General features: G+C 41.9%; 1 protein-coding gene across 2 annotated transcripts in view; it reads right to left on the minus strand.

Moving 5' to 3' along the window:
- UGP2 (UDP-glucose pyrophosphorylase 2) overlaps positions 1–13,578 on the minus strand; it is a 42,644-nt gene that overhangs the window by 6,037 nt on the left and 23,029 nt on the right. For both annotated transcript variants that reach the window (XM_007672060.4, XM_001513005.6), the window contains exons 4-6: positions 2,911–3,096; positions 1,271–1,404; positions 364–661 (exon numbers count right to left, since the gene is read on the minus strand). In XM_007672060.4, coding sequence (XP_007670250.1) covers positions 364–661; positions 1,271–1,404; positions 2,911–3,096 — 618 coding nt within the window. The remainder of the gene's footprint in view (positions 1–363; positions 662–1,270; positions 1,405–2,910; positions 3,097–13,578) is intronic.

Genomic DNA, 13,578 nt, shown 5'->3' on the forward strand with positions numbered 1-13,578 from the left:
AATTTTCAGACCCTGATGGAGGAGATGGGGCTCTGATCTTCTAAAGTGGCAAAATTTCATGCATTCCCCACTTCAGGCCAGGCTCAAAAAGGCATATGACTCATGGCAAAATATACAGACATTGAAATTGACTGTGTTAATGGAAGTATATATTAAACAGTGATCATAAACTGACTATTGAAAGACAAATAGTAGTTTTCTGCCAAAAGGCAGAAACATGAAGAGAAAATCTAGATATGAATAGAGCCTGAACAGAGTGTATCCAAGAGAAAGTTTAAATTAAGCCATTTTCATAATATACATAGATACTAAAAAAATTTTAGATGCTAAGGAGGAAATCCTCCAACACCTCACTGTATTTACCTTCACATCTGCTCTTGTTTTGTTTGTAACTTCCATGACAAATTCACAACGTTTTCCATTAGGCGAGTTCATAAGATGATTAAGAATATACAAGTCGACTGTGGCGCCTAAATTATCAATGTTGGACACAAAAATGTACTCCTTGCCTTCTTTTATAAGATTATCAAGTAAACCCGAGTTGTAGAAACTGGCATAAATGTCACCGTGGCCTGGAGGATACCAGGCTTCCGTATTTTCCCCTGAGACAGATACATCCTTTGCTACAGGCAGGAGGGATTCTTTATTAATTCTAGGATACCTGAAAAAAAAAATGTTCTTATTAAGTGTCAACTCACAAACGTAATGCATTGTAGCATCCAAGAGAGGTTAACTCCCTCCTAAGGCTCGCCACTAAGGTGAAACAAGGTGTAATCAAGGCAACAGAAAACCATTTAGGTTACTTGCCAGTACTTTAATCATTCCATGCAACCAAGACCCTTCCATGCTGCAAGCATCTCCACCAGTCACCAATTGGGGTCTTCCTTCAAGTGACTCCAGGTTGGGGCAGAGAGCACTTGAATATTGCATGGTGTTCCCGGGACAGTTTATAAAATTAATGTGGGATACACACTCCCTTGTCTTAAAACTCATGTAAGTCCAGGCTTGAAGCTGTTGTGGAGTCCTCCTCCAGAACTTTGAGTTACAGAGGGCTGGGAGTTAATAACTCTTCTTTCCTTCCTTCCTGCACCCAAATCCAAAGTTAACTATGTCATTTTCCCCTCCTTGGGCACCCCACTGAAAAGCAGCTTTCTAGACCCCCAGTTGCCTAGAAACAAGACCCTATTTCACTGTAACCATTTTCCCCAGTAGCTCATTTCTCTATGGATAAAGCTCCCACATTACAACGGTAAATTCTTTAGTACTCCACCTGCTTTGATTGAAGGTATAGATTTTCACCCGGCAATGGCTATATTTCTGTAGAATTTTCTTTGTATCTTCATCAGTGTTGAAGGAGTTCATCAGAACAAGTGGAACATCCGTGTTATAGGTTTTGTTCAAATGCTAGAACAGAAAGTGTAATATGTGAAGCATTGTTAGGGTTTTTATGTGCAGTAGTTTTGCTCCCTTATTAAAAAAAAAAACACCCAAAAATATTTGCAAACCTTGAAAAGAACCTACAAGTGCTTCACTGATAGTCAAATGCACAGATTTAAGAGAGCTTCACAATTCCTCTAAGAGAAATAGTAAGGGTTCCAGGCAGCCACAGCCTGTAATCTAAGAGTTCCCAAATATTCTGCTATTCATATCAGATCCCATACTTTTGGGTGCTTTTAAGGAATTACATCATCAGTATAATATGCCAGATCAACCACCATGGGTGATCTGTTCCTTCTGAAGAGACTGATACCACCCAAAAACGTATACTGTACTACCTGCCTACTTTCTATAGGACACCACCTCTATTCCAGACAAGCTGGCCTCATTGCACCTTCTGCTCAATCCCCACCCCCAACCTCTGAAGCTGTCTATACCCAAGATGTCACCTTTTCACCTTTACTTATGAAAAATAATCAAAACAAACAAAAAACCCACCCAGCTCAAGTCCCATCTCAAGAAAGCTCCCTTTGATTAACTCCTAATAATAATAATAATGTTGGTATTTGTTAAGCGCTTACTATGTGCCGAGCACTGTTCTAAGCGCTGGGGTAGACATAGGGGAATCAGGTTGTCCCACGTGGGGCTCACAGTCTTAATCCCCATTTTACAGATGAGGGAACTGAGGCACAGAGAAGTTAAGTGACTTGCCCACAGTCACACAGCCAACAAGTGGCAGAGCTGGGATTCGAACTCATGAACCCTGACTCCAAAGCCCGTGCTCTTTCCACTGAGCCACGCTGCTTCTGTGCTTCTACTCTCTGGCACAAATAGTAACTCACTCTTCCCTGTGATTTCAGTCTTGTAATTACTGTATCTGTTGATACACATTGATGCAAATTTTGTGGTCTTCTTACTTGTCTCTCCTAATAAGTAGTAAATTTGTTAGATTGCAGTAAGATCTTCCAAAGCATGTGTTCTCCCTACACATCTCAGATGAGTAAAATGGCAAAATTAGAGACATTCTGACAACATGTGTCTGTCTGGATACAGTGCAATGTGGTGACAGTTTTTTCCCCACACATGAGATGCCAAAAACATGCTGAGGACTAAATGTGATATTTTGTGAAGAGGAAATTCTTCAGAATTCTAAGAGAACTGGCTGTACACTGATTTTTCTCCTTAGAGATACTCTAATGAATACTTGTTGAACAGCTGAACACTACAATCTCAGTTTCTACTTCAAATGCCTGGAATTATCTTTTGTGTCATAGATCTAGTAATCAGTTACTACTTTTTAGTTGTCGAAACCTTTTCAAACGTTTTAAAGCCTCAGTATTGCACTAAACACAATGGCTGCAGTTCCTTGCCATTTTATTTCCTTAACTTTGGCTGTCCTTTGCAAAGAACTTTGACTGAAAAGAACTTTCAATGCCTCTTGATGAGGTCAAATAGTTTTTTTGAAGATCTCACCTCAATCTGCTGAACTGTTAGATCCAAAAAAGTATTCTCGTTCCGCACACCGATGAGACTTTTGGGGCCTTTACAGCCCATACTGGTACCCAATCCACCATTGAGTTTAACCACCACCAATTTGTTCAAGACAGAAGAGATATTGTCAGGTAAGCCCCTTGCCTTTATCTTTTCATATGGCTGAATCTGAGGTGAAAAAACAAAATAAGTTTTTAAAAAAGTATTAAAAAGGCTTCAATGGAATAAGTGAAAACAGTGATCGAACTTCCAAGATTTTTCTTGTTCCTTCCCCCTCCACGATCTGGTGGGAAAGAATTTAAAGTTCAACTGATTATTTTTTTCTATTGTTCAATACAACTCACTCTTCACCCTCCAGTCTCCAATCTCATTCACTTCTGACACGAAGTTCTGATCTATGCTTAAAAAACACAAAGGAGTGCCTGTTTAGACAGCTCACACATATGTGGAGAATGGTAAAAGAGGATTTACAACACACATTTGTCAGGGTGGTGACAATTCCCAACTGTGACCATAAACATCACAGAGAAGGCACCGAATTTTGAGTGCTAATACTCTTCCTGAATATCAGGAAATCACTTGCTCGCTTGTGCTCGTGCTCTCTCTCTCTCTCTCTCTCTCTCTCTCTCTCTCTCTCTCACACACACACACACACACACACACACACACAGAAAACGGCTTCCAAGATGATAATTTTCTGGCACAGCTCATAGGAACAACACATGAATGTTTCTAAGTGATGCCTCCTTGCCAAATGGAAAATATCACTTCCCTAAAAAAAACACGTAATGGGGTTGAATTCTGTGTTTTTGTGGAATCACTGAGTATTGAAGTTACCCCACTGAGATAGGGCGAATAAATAGATTGAAACCATATTTAGAAAGAAAACGAAGTATGCCACTATTTCAAATAAACTCCCAGCACATGTGGGGAGGTGAAAAACAAAAGCTTGCTCAATTATTCCTTTTTGGAAAACCTACAGTGGTTTTTAATAATAATGATGGTATTTGCTGAGTGCTTACTATGTGCCAAGCACTGTTCTAAGCGCTGGGGTAGATACAAGGTAATCAGGTTGCCCCACGTGTGGCTCACAGTCTTAATCCACGTTTTACAGAGGAGGTAACTGAGGCACAGAGCAGTTAAGTGACTTGCCCAAAGTCACAGAGCTGACAAGTGGTGGAGCTGGGATTAGAACCCACGACCTCTGACTCCCAAACTTGTGCTCTTTCCACTAAGCCACACTGCTTCTCCTGCCCATTTTAGAATGGGCTTCATACCTCTCTGGCATAATAGAGGAGTCAAGAACAATTGGTCTCAGGATTGACAACAAACAGGCCTTAGTATTGGATTTCCCTCCATCCCCGGACCTGGGGGTAGTACAAGGACTTTGAAAGAATGGCACATGCCCTAAAGATGAAGGCAGAGAAAATTACCCTGAAATGGTCATTTCTGGCTATAGAGTAATCACACAATTGAGTTACTGATCTCTGCGTGGCAGAGTGGGGGCTTTATTTATTTTACTGGGCAGAGCCATGACATGTCCCAGAAAGAACCAAGTTCTGTTTCTTCCATTATTCAACAAATATATACACAAGCATTGTTTACAATTATGGCTATTCAAATATGCAGCCAGAAGAACTGCCTGGTAACACACTCATTCATCACTCATTAATCTCCTTATTTCCTTTATTCTCCATCACCTTTTCTTCCTGGTTGACCACAGAAGCAATACACCCCAGGTTTTCAATAGCATACTGTTTTGCTGGATGGTAATGGGAAGTGTTGAGCACTTTTCTACTCTAAGGTTCTTTTGTCACCTCCCAATTGTCATTCAGGAGTTAACCCCAGCTTTAGGAAGTCATTTCATTCAATATTCCTTCCATGGTTTTCTTAGTGTAGAATACAGCAGTGATGCAGATTTTCTAAATCCCTACCTGCCTGCCTGCTTCTCCTCTCCCTGAGCTGTAAATGGGATTGAAAGCAACGGGGGGGGGGGGGGGGGGGGGGGAGAGCTGAAGAGAAGTGGGAGGGGAGAGAGAAGGCAGAGGAGGAGAGAGGGGGCAAGGGAGGAAGGGGGCAGAGGAGGAGGAGGACAGAGGGGGCAGAGGAGGAGGAGGACAGAGGGGGAAGAGAAGGGAGAGAGAGAGGGGCAGAGGAGGAGGAGTGAAGGGGGCACAGGAAGAGGAGAGAATGGGGGCAGAAGAGGAGGGGGAGAGAGGAAGGAGAAAAGAAGCAGAGAAAGAGGTGGATAGGAGGGACAGAGGAAAGAGGGAGGAGGATATTTGCCCTCCATTGCTGTGTCACCTCCACCCCAGAACCAGACACCTTTGCTAGGGCCACTCCCATTCACATGGCAGCCATGGATAGTGGCTTCAGCCTTCAAAGCAGTGCAGCAGCTGGACAAACCAATCTTGCATGACAAATATCTCTGCCCTAGCACTCTCTGGAGCGCCACAGGGGAAGAAACAACTACAGGATAGTTAAATAAACTTGATGCAGTTAAGCCAACAGAGCCTGCATTCTTAAAGCACCTAAGAAATTGGAGGATGTTATTTTAGAGTTGCTAGCTTTTATTTTTGATAACTCCCAGAGAGAGGAGATGTCCTTGAAGATTGGAAAAAATCGAAGGTGAATAGGTTCACCCTGTCTAAGTAAAGCTGCAGTATACTTCTGTGACTTCTGAATGGTCAGGGAATTCCTGGGAAGCCAATCATATGTTCTATTTGCAGCCACCTTCTAGATAACATCTTTATTGAGAACCTTAGGGCAGGAATTATGACTTTAAGGACAACAGGTAATACTTAACTGGGAAGGACTGCCATACTTTTGAATAAAGGACATAATCAAAAGATTTAGATGAACAGGAAAAAAAACACATTGCAGTGTCCCTACAAAAGTGGTATGAAATTCAATATAGTTTAAGTGCAGACAGACTTGGGTGGGGACAAATAAGTGGATTTCTCAGGTTGGAGAAAAACTGGGAAGACACAGATGCAGCAGAACACACACTCAGAGTCATAGTTGATCCCAAGCTGAAATGAAATTAGTGTGAAGTGTCGTTATCCCACCACCCCAACCCACACATGCAGGATTTGGATGTACAAATCCAAATACAACAACAATGATGGTACTTATTAAGCACTTACTATGTGCCATGCACTGTTCTAAGCGCCGGGGTAGATACAAGGTAATAAGGTGGTCCTTGCATGGGGCTCACTGTCTTAATCCCCATTTTACAGATGAGGTAACTGAGGCACAGAGAAGTTAAGTGAAGCCCAAGGTCACACAGCTGACAAGCGGCAGAGCCGGGATTAAGAGAAGTTATGTGACTTGCCCAGGGTCATACAGCAGACAAGTGGCAGAGGTGAGATTAGAACCCAGGTCCTCTGATTCCCAGGCCCGTGCACTTTCCACTAGGCTACGTGAGCCCAGCTGCAATATGGGGGTGTAGCCCCATTTGGTCTGAAGGCCGGTTGGGCTCTGGACCTGTGGGCCAAACTGACTTTAGTGACACACTAATGCCAGGTCTCCACTAAAGAAAAATTACCTTCTTAAGAAAAGGCACATTTCAAGGGTAATATATTGAACACTTGGGGAATAACACAGGTATAGGGGTACTGCTTGTTCCTTGCCATCCTCAGTGTTAGCAAGAGAGCACAATTCAACTATTTTCCTTACCCACAAATTATTAATGGGAAAATCGATTTGAGCCCATTTTAATTTTTTCTGAAGTCAGATTTTTTTTCTCCAGCAATAGCTAAAATAATACACTTTCCCCTTTTCATAAACAATGGTATTTATTGAGCACTTAATATGTGCAGAACACTGTATTAGGTGCTTGGGAGAGTACAGTGCTTGGCACATAGTGCTTAACAAATACCATCATTATTATTATTATAACAATGCATCAGAGTTGGTAGACAAGTTCCCTGCCCACAACAAACTTAGAGTCTAGAGGGAGAGACAAACATTAATATGAGTAATTTATAATACATAATAAAACCTGCCACCTTTTTAAAATTTAATAATTAAATGAGAAACTCTGAGCCCTAATCCTTGATGTCCTCTTTAGGCTATCAGCTTTTCAGAATTGATAAATACTCGGTGGAAGAATCCTTTGCCACTGCAGGTGATATCTTTTGCTAACAAATCAATTCCTTTACTGAAAAAACAAAACCTAACAGTTTTTTTTTTTACAGTGCCAAATGTAACATTCAGTGATGCATGCTATTTGATGTTGCCTGTGGTTATCATTTATTCAGAAAGGAACTTTCCAAACAGGTACTTACTATTCTATTTCTGCCTGGGCTCAAAATTAAAATTTGGTGCCCATGATGATGAGGCGTTTATGCACTTCTTTCCCAAAGGGTCAAGTAGAATCCACCTACAATTCATACGGCTGTTTATCCAAGATATGGATTATTCAGGCTCCTTGTGTTTTTCTCTCCCTACGCAACTCTTTAGGGGCTATTCCATCCCTTGTTAGCATCTTCACCGAGGGGGGGAAAGGGAAATGAACGGAATTGAAATCAGTTACTCTGTATCTTAGAGAAAGAGGTTGAGGGAGGAGCTGAAATACAATTTTTAGCCACCTTGGAGGATTTCAACTATTCTGCATTATCCATGATAATGGGCATGGGTTCAGTAATGTCAGATGTTTTCACGGAAGACCCCAGGCTATTTCTTAAACAAGCTTTCTGATTTTAGAATATTTTTGGATAACTGGTTATCCACATAGAGGAATTTTTTTGGTGTCTTGATGCTAGAACATTGTCTTACGTCCAAAGAAAGCTTCATGTTTTAATGTTCATTTTTCATGCTTCCAGAAGGATTACAAGAAAAACATTCCCATTTCATAAAAGCCAAACTATGGAAACGAGCCAGAGGTTGGCTTTAATCACAAAGCTATTCAGCAAGTCTAGAACTAGGATTATGCCTGACTCAACTGTGTCTCTTGGGCACTTACTGTGTGCAGAGCACTGTACTAAACACTTGGGAGAGTATAACAGAATTGACAGATATGTTGCCTGTCCACAAGGAGCCTGAAGTCTAGAGGGGGAGACAAACATTAAAATAAATTACGGATATGTCCACAAATGCTGTGAGGTTGATGGTGGCATAAATATCTAGTGTTTAAGGGACATAAATTCACTTGCCAGGGCCATGCAAAATGGAGAGGGAATGGAGGGAAAAGAGGGCTTAGTCAGGGAAGGCCTCTTGGAGAAGGTGTGACTTCAGTCACTGTTAGACTCTACTTTTTTGATGGTCTTCAAGATGATGACTTAAATAGTCTCAGATTCCAAGCTGGGACATAAACTATTTCCAAAGCCCACAGATAATAATAAAAAATACAATTAATTCCCATCACCATCCTCAAACTAATGGTTAGGAAGCTCACTGTTGTGTTGCTACTGTAAACTTTTCAGGTAATTCTGCTCTAATTTTCATATTCCACTTCACCTACCTGGGATTATAAATACGAGTAGCAAGCTGGTGGAAGACAAAAATCAAGAAAAATGGGACTTCCACTCAGGAACCAACTAGCTATTCATCCACCAACACTTGATATATTCTATCTACTTTCATCATTTTAATCTTTGCCGGTAGCTTCAACCAAACGAGACACAACCTTTACAGGATTGATCCTGCTGCTTCATAAGAGGGGAAAAAGAAAAATGAACAGAACCTGCAAAATGTATGACTAATAGTCATGTGTTCGGCATTTTATCATTGCAACACCTTCATAGACCACTGAAAAACTAAAAAACAAACAAAAACCACAGAACAGGCAGCCTATTGATTTGAAAGGGACTGGAAACTCTTTAGAAAATAAGAATCCTTAGTGGTGTCATGTACATGAGGGAATTTGGAAAAAGGTTGCAGAGATAAGATAAATGAGATCCACCCACAGATGTTATGGTGGAGAGAGGGCAAAGGTCCTATTTACTAGTTTCAGGCAATCATGGAGTTAAAAAGGTTTTCTATAAATTAAGGAAAGAAGCCTTTGTCCCTGTACTTGATCTTGCTTTCAGCAAAAAAAGGAATTCACAATCACATTACCAGGAAAAAACCTGTAAAGATTGGCTTGATAAACAACTTGTGAAAAAGTTCACTTCATTACAGTTGCCAGGAGTCCTACCTAAAAGGTTGTCAAGCAACAATTGTTAATACACAGGGGACCCAGTAATCAGGAGTTCTTTTATGGTGACTCAATGCCTGATAGCCTCTTTCTCCTACCAATGAGAATATTCTAATGGAAATGTTAATGCCAAAATAAACTAAATGAAGGGTGTTTTTTTTAATAGTACTTGTTAATGTGAATGTGTCTGTTTACTGTTGTAAGCGCTTAGTACAGCGGTCTACACATAGTAGGTACTCAATACGACTGAATGAACTGAATGAAAGAATGAGTTAAGCTCTTACTATATGCCAGGCACTGTATAAAGCACTGGGGTAGATACAAGATAATCAGGTTGAACACAATCCCTGGCCCACACAGGATTTACAGTCTCAATCCCCATTTTCCAGATGAAGTAACTGAGGCACAGAGAAGTTAAGTGACTTGCTCAAGGTCACACAGCAGGTACGTGCCAGAGCAGAGATTAGAACCCACATCCTTCTAAAACCTAGGTTCATGCTCTATCCACTAGGCCATGTTGCTTCTCTGGCTTCTTCTTACTACTGAGACAGCACAGAGTTACACCCAGGTGGGAACTTGATAAATTTCATTTGAACATACTAATGAGGACACCATTAAGTATTTTAAAATTCATCAGATTAAATTTTTTCTTCTCAATCCCTACTATGGTTCATTTTTCTAACTTTCTTCTACAACCATTAGTAAATAACCTACAAAACTGCTGGAATTGCAATTAACACTGTTCTGCTGCCTACACTGCCAACTAATTTCACCTAAAAGATGTACACAGCATTTTTCAAAGGTTTTTTTTAAAAAACATAGGTTCTGCTAAAACCAGAGTGGTTTTGTGTTTATAAAATAAGAACTGAATACATTATTAATGGGCTCTGGACACACTGTTCCTATTAAGCAATAATCACAGCTATGTTTGGTTCTTAGTAGCACATTACTTGGTACATTGGTTCACTTAAAGCACAATACCTTCGTTGTAGTTCTTTGGAACAGGCACATAGTCTTCATTCTGGCTACAGACTTTACTTCTTTCTGCTCCAGTTCACATTACCTCTCTCTCTTTGTAGCACTTCTCCTTGCCACTTTCTCCCTCTCCCCAACATGACTATTATGAGGAGCAGCGTCGCTTAGTGGAAAGAGCACAGGCCTATGAGGAGTCAGATGATGTGGGTTCTGATCCCGGCTCGCCCACCTGTCTGCTCTGTGACTCTGGACAAGTCACTTAACTTCTCAGCCTCAGTTACCTCATCTGGAAAATGGGAAGTAAGACTGTGAACCCCATGAGGGACAGGGACTGAGTCCAACCCAATTATCTTGTATCTACCCCAGCAATTAAAACAGTGCTTAGCACATAATAAGCGCTTAACAAATACCACAATTATTATTATTTGCTTGCTACCCCCAGCTGCCCTTTGCCTTGGCTCCCATTGTCAAGTTCTACCATTCAGAAGTGGACTTATGTTCGAGGGGCCCAGGGAAGAGAAAACAAAGGCTCTGAGGTACAGCAGAATAAATCAGAGGAAATGCTCTAAATCTGGGTGACCTCAGAAGAGCTTCGGCAAAATGGTACCCGTGACTGCCACACAGCCCTCTACTCCCAGCCTAACTCAAGTGACATACATCATGCACATCTGTCCGGTGTTGGGGAGAGCCACCCAAACCCTCTGCCCTGATGGAAACATGACTGGCGGGGACCAAACTGCACGCAGCAGCCTCCCAAACCACTAGCACTACAATCCCCGTTCACAGGCTCTCAGTTCTGAAGTCTCCATGGCTGTACTACTGCTATGCTGGCTACCCCAATACTATATCACACTATAGTTGGTATTTGTTAAGCGCTTACTATATGCAGAGCACTGTTCTAAGCGCTGGGATAGATACAAGGTAATCAGGTTGTCCCATGTGAGGCTCACAGTCGTAATCCCCATTTTACAGATGAGGTAACAGGGACAGAGAAGTTAAGTGACTTGCCCACAATCACAAAGCTGACAAGTGGCAGAGCCGGGATTCGAACCCATAGGGGAATGAATCTTGGAGGAGGCTATTAGGAGGGCTGGAGTTTGGTTTGGGTGATCTGAGGAAGCTTTAGAAGGCATGGGCAGTCAGAAATGGGAGACTGTGGGAAAGGTGAAGAGCGTGGACTTGGTGAAGCGTGAAGAGAGAGCAGATAAGTAGAGAGACAGCTGGTGTGGAGCCTAGATGCAACGGCCAGGAATTTCAGTTCAATTCAATCAATGGCATTTATTGAGCGCTTACTATGTGCAGAGCAGTGAACTAAGCGCTTGGGATAACGAGAAAACAGAGTTGGTTTTGTCTTTTTAATCTCAGGTATAAATGTAGCACAAACTCCCATATCTGAATCTTAGATCTATTAATTTCCCAATATAGGGGAAGTTTCAGAAACTTTACTATGGTCTTGAACTCAAAAAAAAAAAAGGGGAGGGGACGGGCTGTACTGGGGATAGCTGTGCTGTTTTTTAATCTTCCCCCTGCACTTCCTTTGTTAAGCATATGTGACCATATGAGTTAAGCAGGGCGTGGATCAGGTTTCTATCAGTAAGCCCTGGACTTTATCCTGAGTCAAATACAGCAAGGTCAAGTACAAAAAGCACAGGTCGGGGAGTCATGAATCATGGATTCTCATCCCAGTTCTGCTACTGGTCTCTTGGATGACCACCCCCTCCCCAACCACCCCCCGTCCCCCGTCCCCCGTCCCAGCAAGTCACTTAACTTTTCTGTGCCTCGGGTTTCTTCTGGGTAAAATGAGGATCATAGTACCTGACTCTCCCAACCTCAAAAGATATCAAGAATAAAATAAAATAATGGATATGAAAATGTATATGAAACTCAGGCATCAGTTAGTCCTAGAACATGGGAAATACATTCTTGAACAACCTTGCGGTAAGGAGAAATTACTACTGACATTGCACACATTCATATGGCTATTCATGCTGAAACTGCACTTGGACTCTATTCAGACAGAAGGTCTGTTGGAAAAATATTCCCTAATTCTTCAACAGTGCACATTTTGAGAGAACTCCCTGTAATATTATGAGAGATCAAGGCATCTTCTGTTTCCTCAGTCCTGGGGCTCCAGTCCCAGAGGCAAGATTGAAGGGAAAGGAAGGAATGATTGGATTACATGTCTCACTCAGATACTGGACAAGGGCAAGTTATTTTTAGTCTCTCCTCCCATCCTTTCCAACCCTGCTGGAAGGGAACTATGCCTAGATCCTATTTCTGAACCTGAAAAATCTGTTACCCAGCCCATGTCAGAAACAGAATACAGTCTTCATCTGCCTCTCGATTATCTTGGGAAAGTCAGTTATCCCCAACAGGTTCAGTTGTAACCTTTTGGATCCCTGCATTTGCCATGTCACGCTTCTATTTCCGACCTTTCCTTGCCGTCTCGTCACTCCCGCCCTCCACAATCCATCCCTGCCTCCACAGGTCACCATGAACCTTAGCCCAGGCAGATGGACCCTCAACAGTCCTCCTCTCCCCATTTTTTTTTTTTACCACTTCCTTCTCTGATGCTCCAGGAAGCGATGTTATCCTCCAAAACAGGAGGAGCAGCAACAGGCTAAGAACACACTCCCTGAGGTTTGGGGCCTCTGGTACTTGTGCCAGGCAGAGTGGTTTTCAAGTGCTAACTGTGCAATTATTTAAAAACAAAATTTTTTTTTAAAAATCATCAAATGCCCCAGCTTCAGCCCACAAGGTGTTTAGGGAGACAGCATTGCCTAATAGAGAGAATCAATCAATTTTATTTATTGAGTGCTTACTGCATGTGGAGCACTTTACTAAGTGCTTGGGAGAGTACAATATAGCAAAAAACAGGCACATTCCCTGCCCACAATGAGTTTACAGTCTAGAAGGTGTGACAGACATTAATATACGTAAATTATGGATATGCACATAAGTGGTGTGGGGCTAAGGGTTGGTGGATAAAAGGAGCAAGACAGGGTGACACAGAAGGGAGTGGGAAAAGAAGAAATGACGGTTCAGTCAAGGAAGGCCTCTTGAAGGAGATGTGCCTCCAATGAGGCTTTGAAGGTGGGAAAAGTAATTGTCTTTTGGATATGAAAAAGGAGGGCATTCCAGGCCAGAGGCGGGACCTGGGCAAGAGGCTGGTGGCAAAATAGAGGTGCAGTGAGTAGGTTGAAGGGATTAGTAATTGGGAGACCTAGGTTCGCATCCCAGTTCTGCCACTGGTTTTTACTGGGTGATCCTGGGCAAGTCACTTAACCTCTCTGGGCCTCAATTGCCTCATCTTTAAAATGGGAATAAGGTAGGTATATTATGAGCCCTGAATAGGGCAGGGACTATGTCCAATCTCATAACCTTATAACTATCCCAGTGCTTAGCATTTACAAAGCTCTTAATAAATGGTCCTTATCACCATTCATTATGGTTACAAATGTATTATAATTATGCTAAAAGATTTCAATCACCTGAAATTTGATCTATTTGGGGTCTATTTGGAAGTTCACAGTAAG

Source organism: Ornithorhynchus anatinus, chromosome 9 (genome assembly GCF_004115215.2).
Source record: "Ornithorhynchus anatinus isolate Pmale09 chromosome 9, mOrnAna1.pri.v4, whole genome shotgun sequence".
NCBI lineage: Eukaryota > Metazoa > Chordata > Mammalia > Monotremata > Ornithorhynchidae > Ornithorhynchus > Ornithorhynchus anatinus.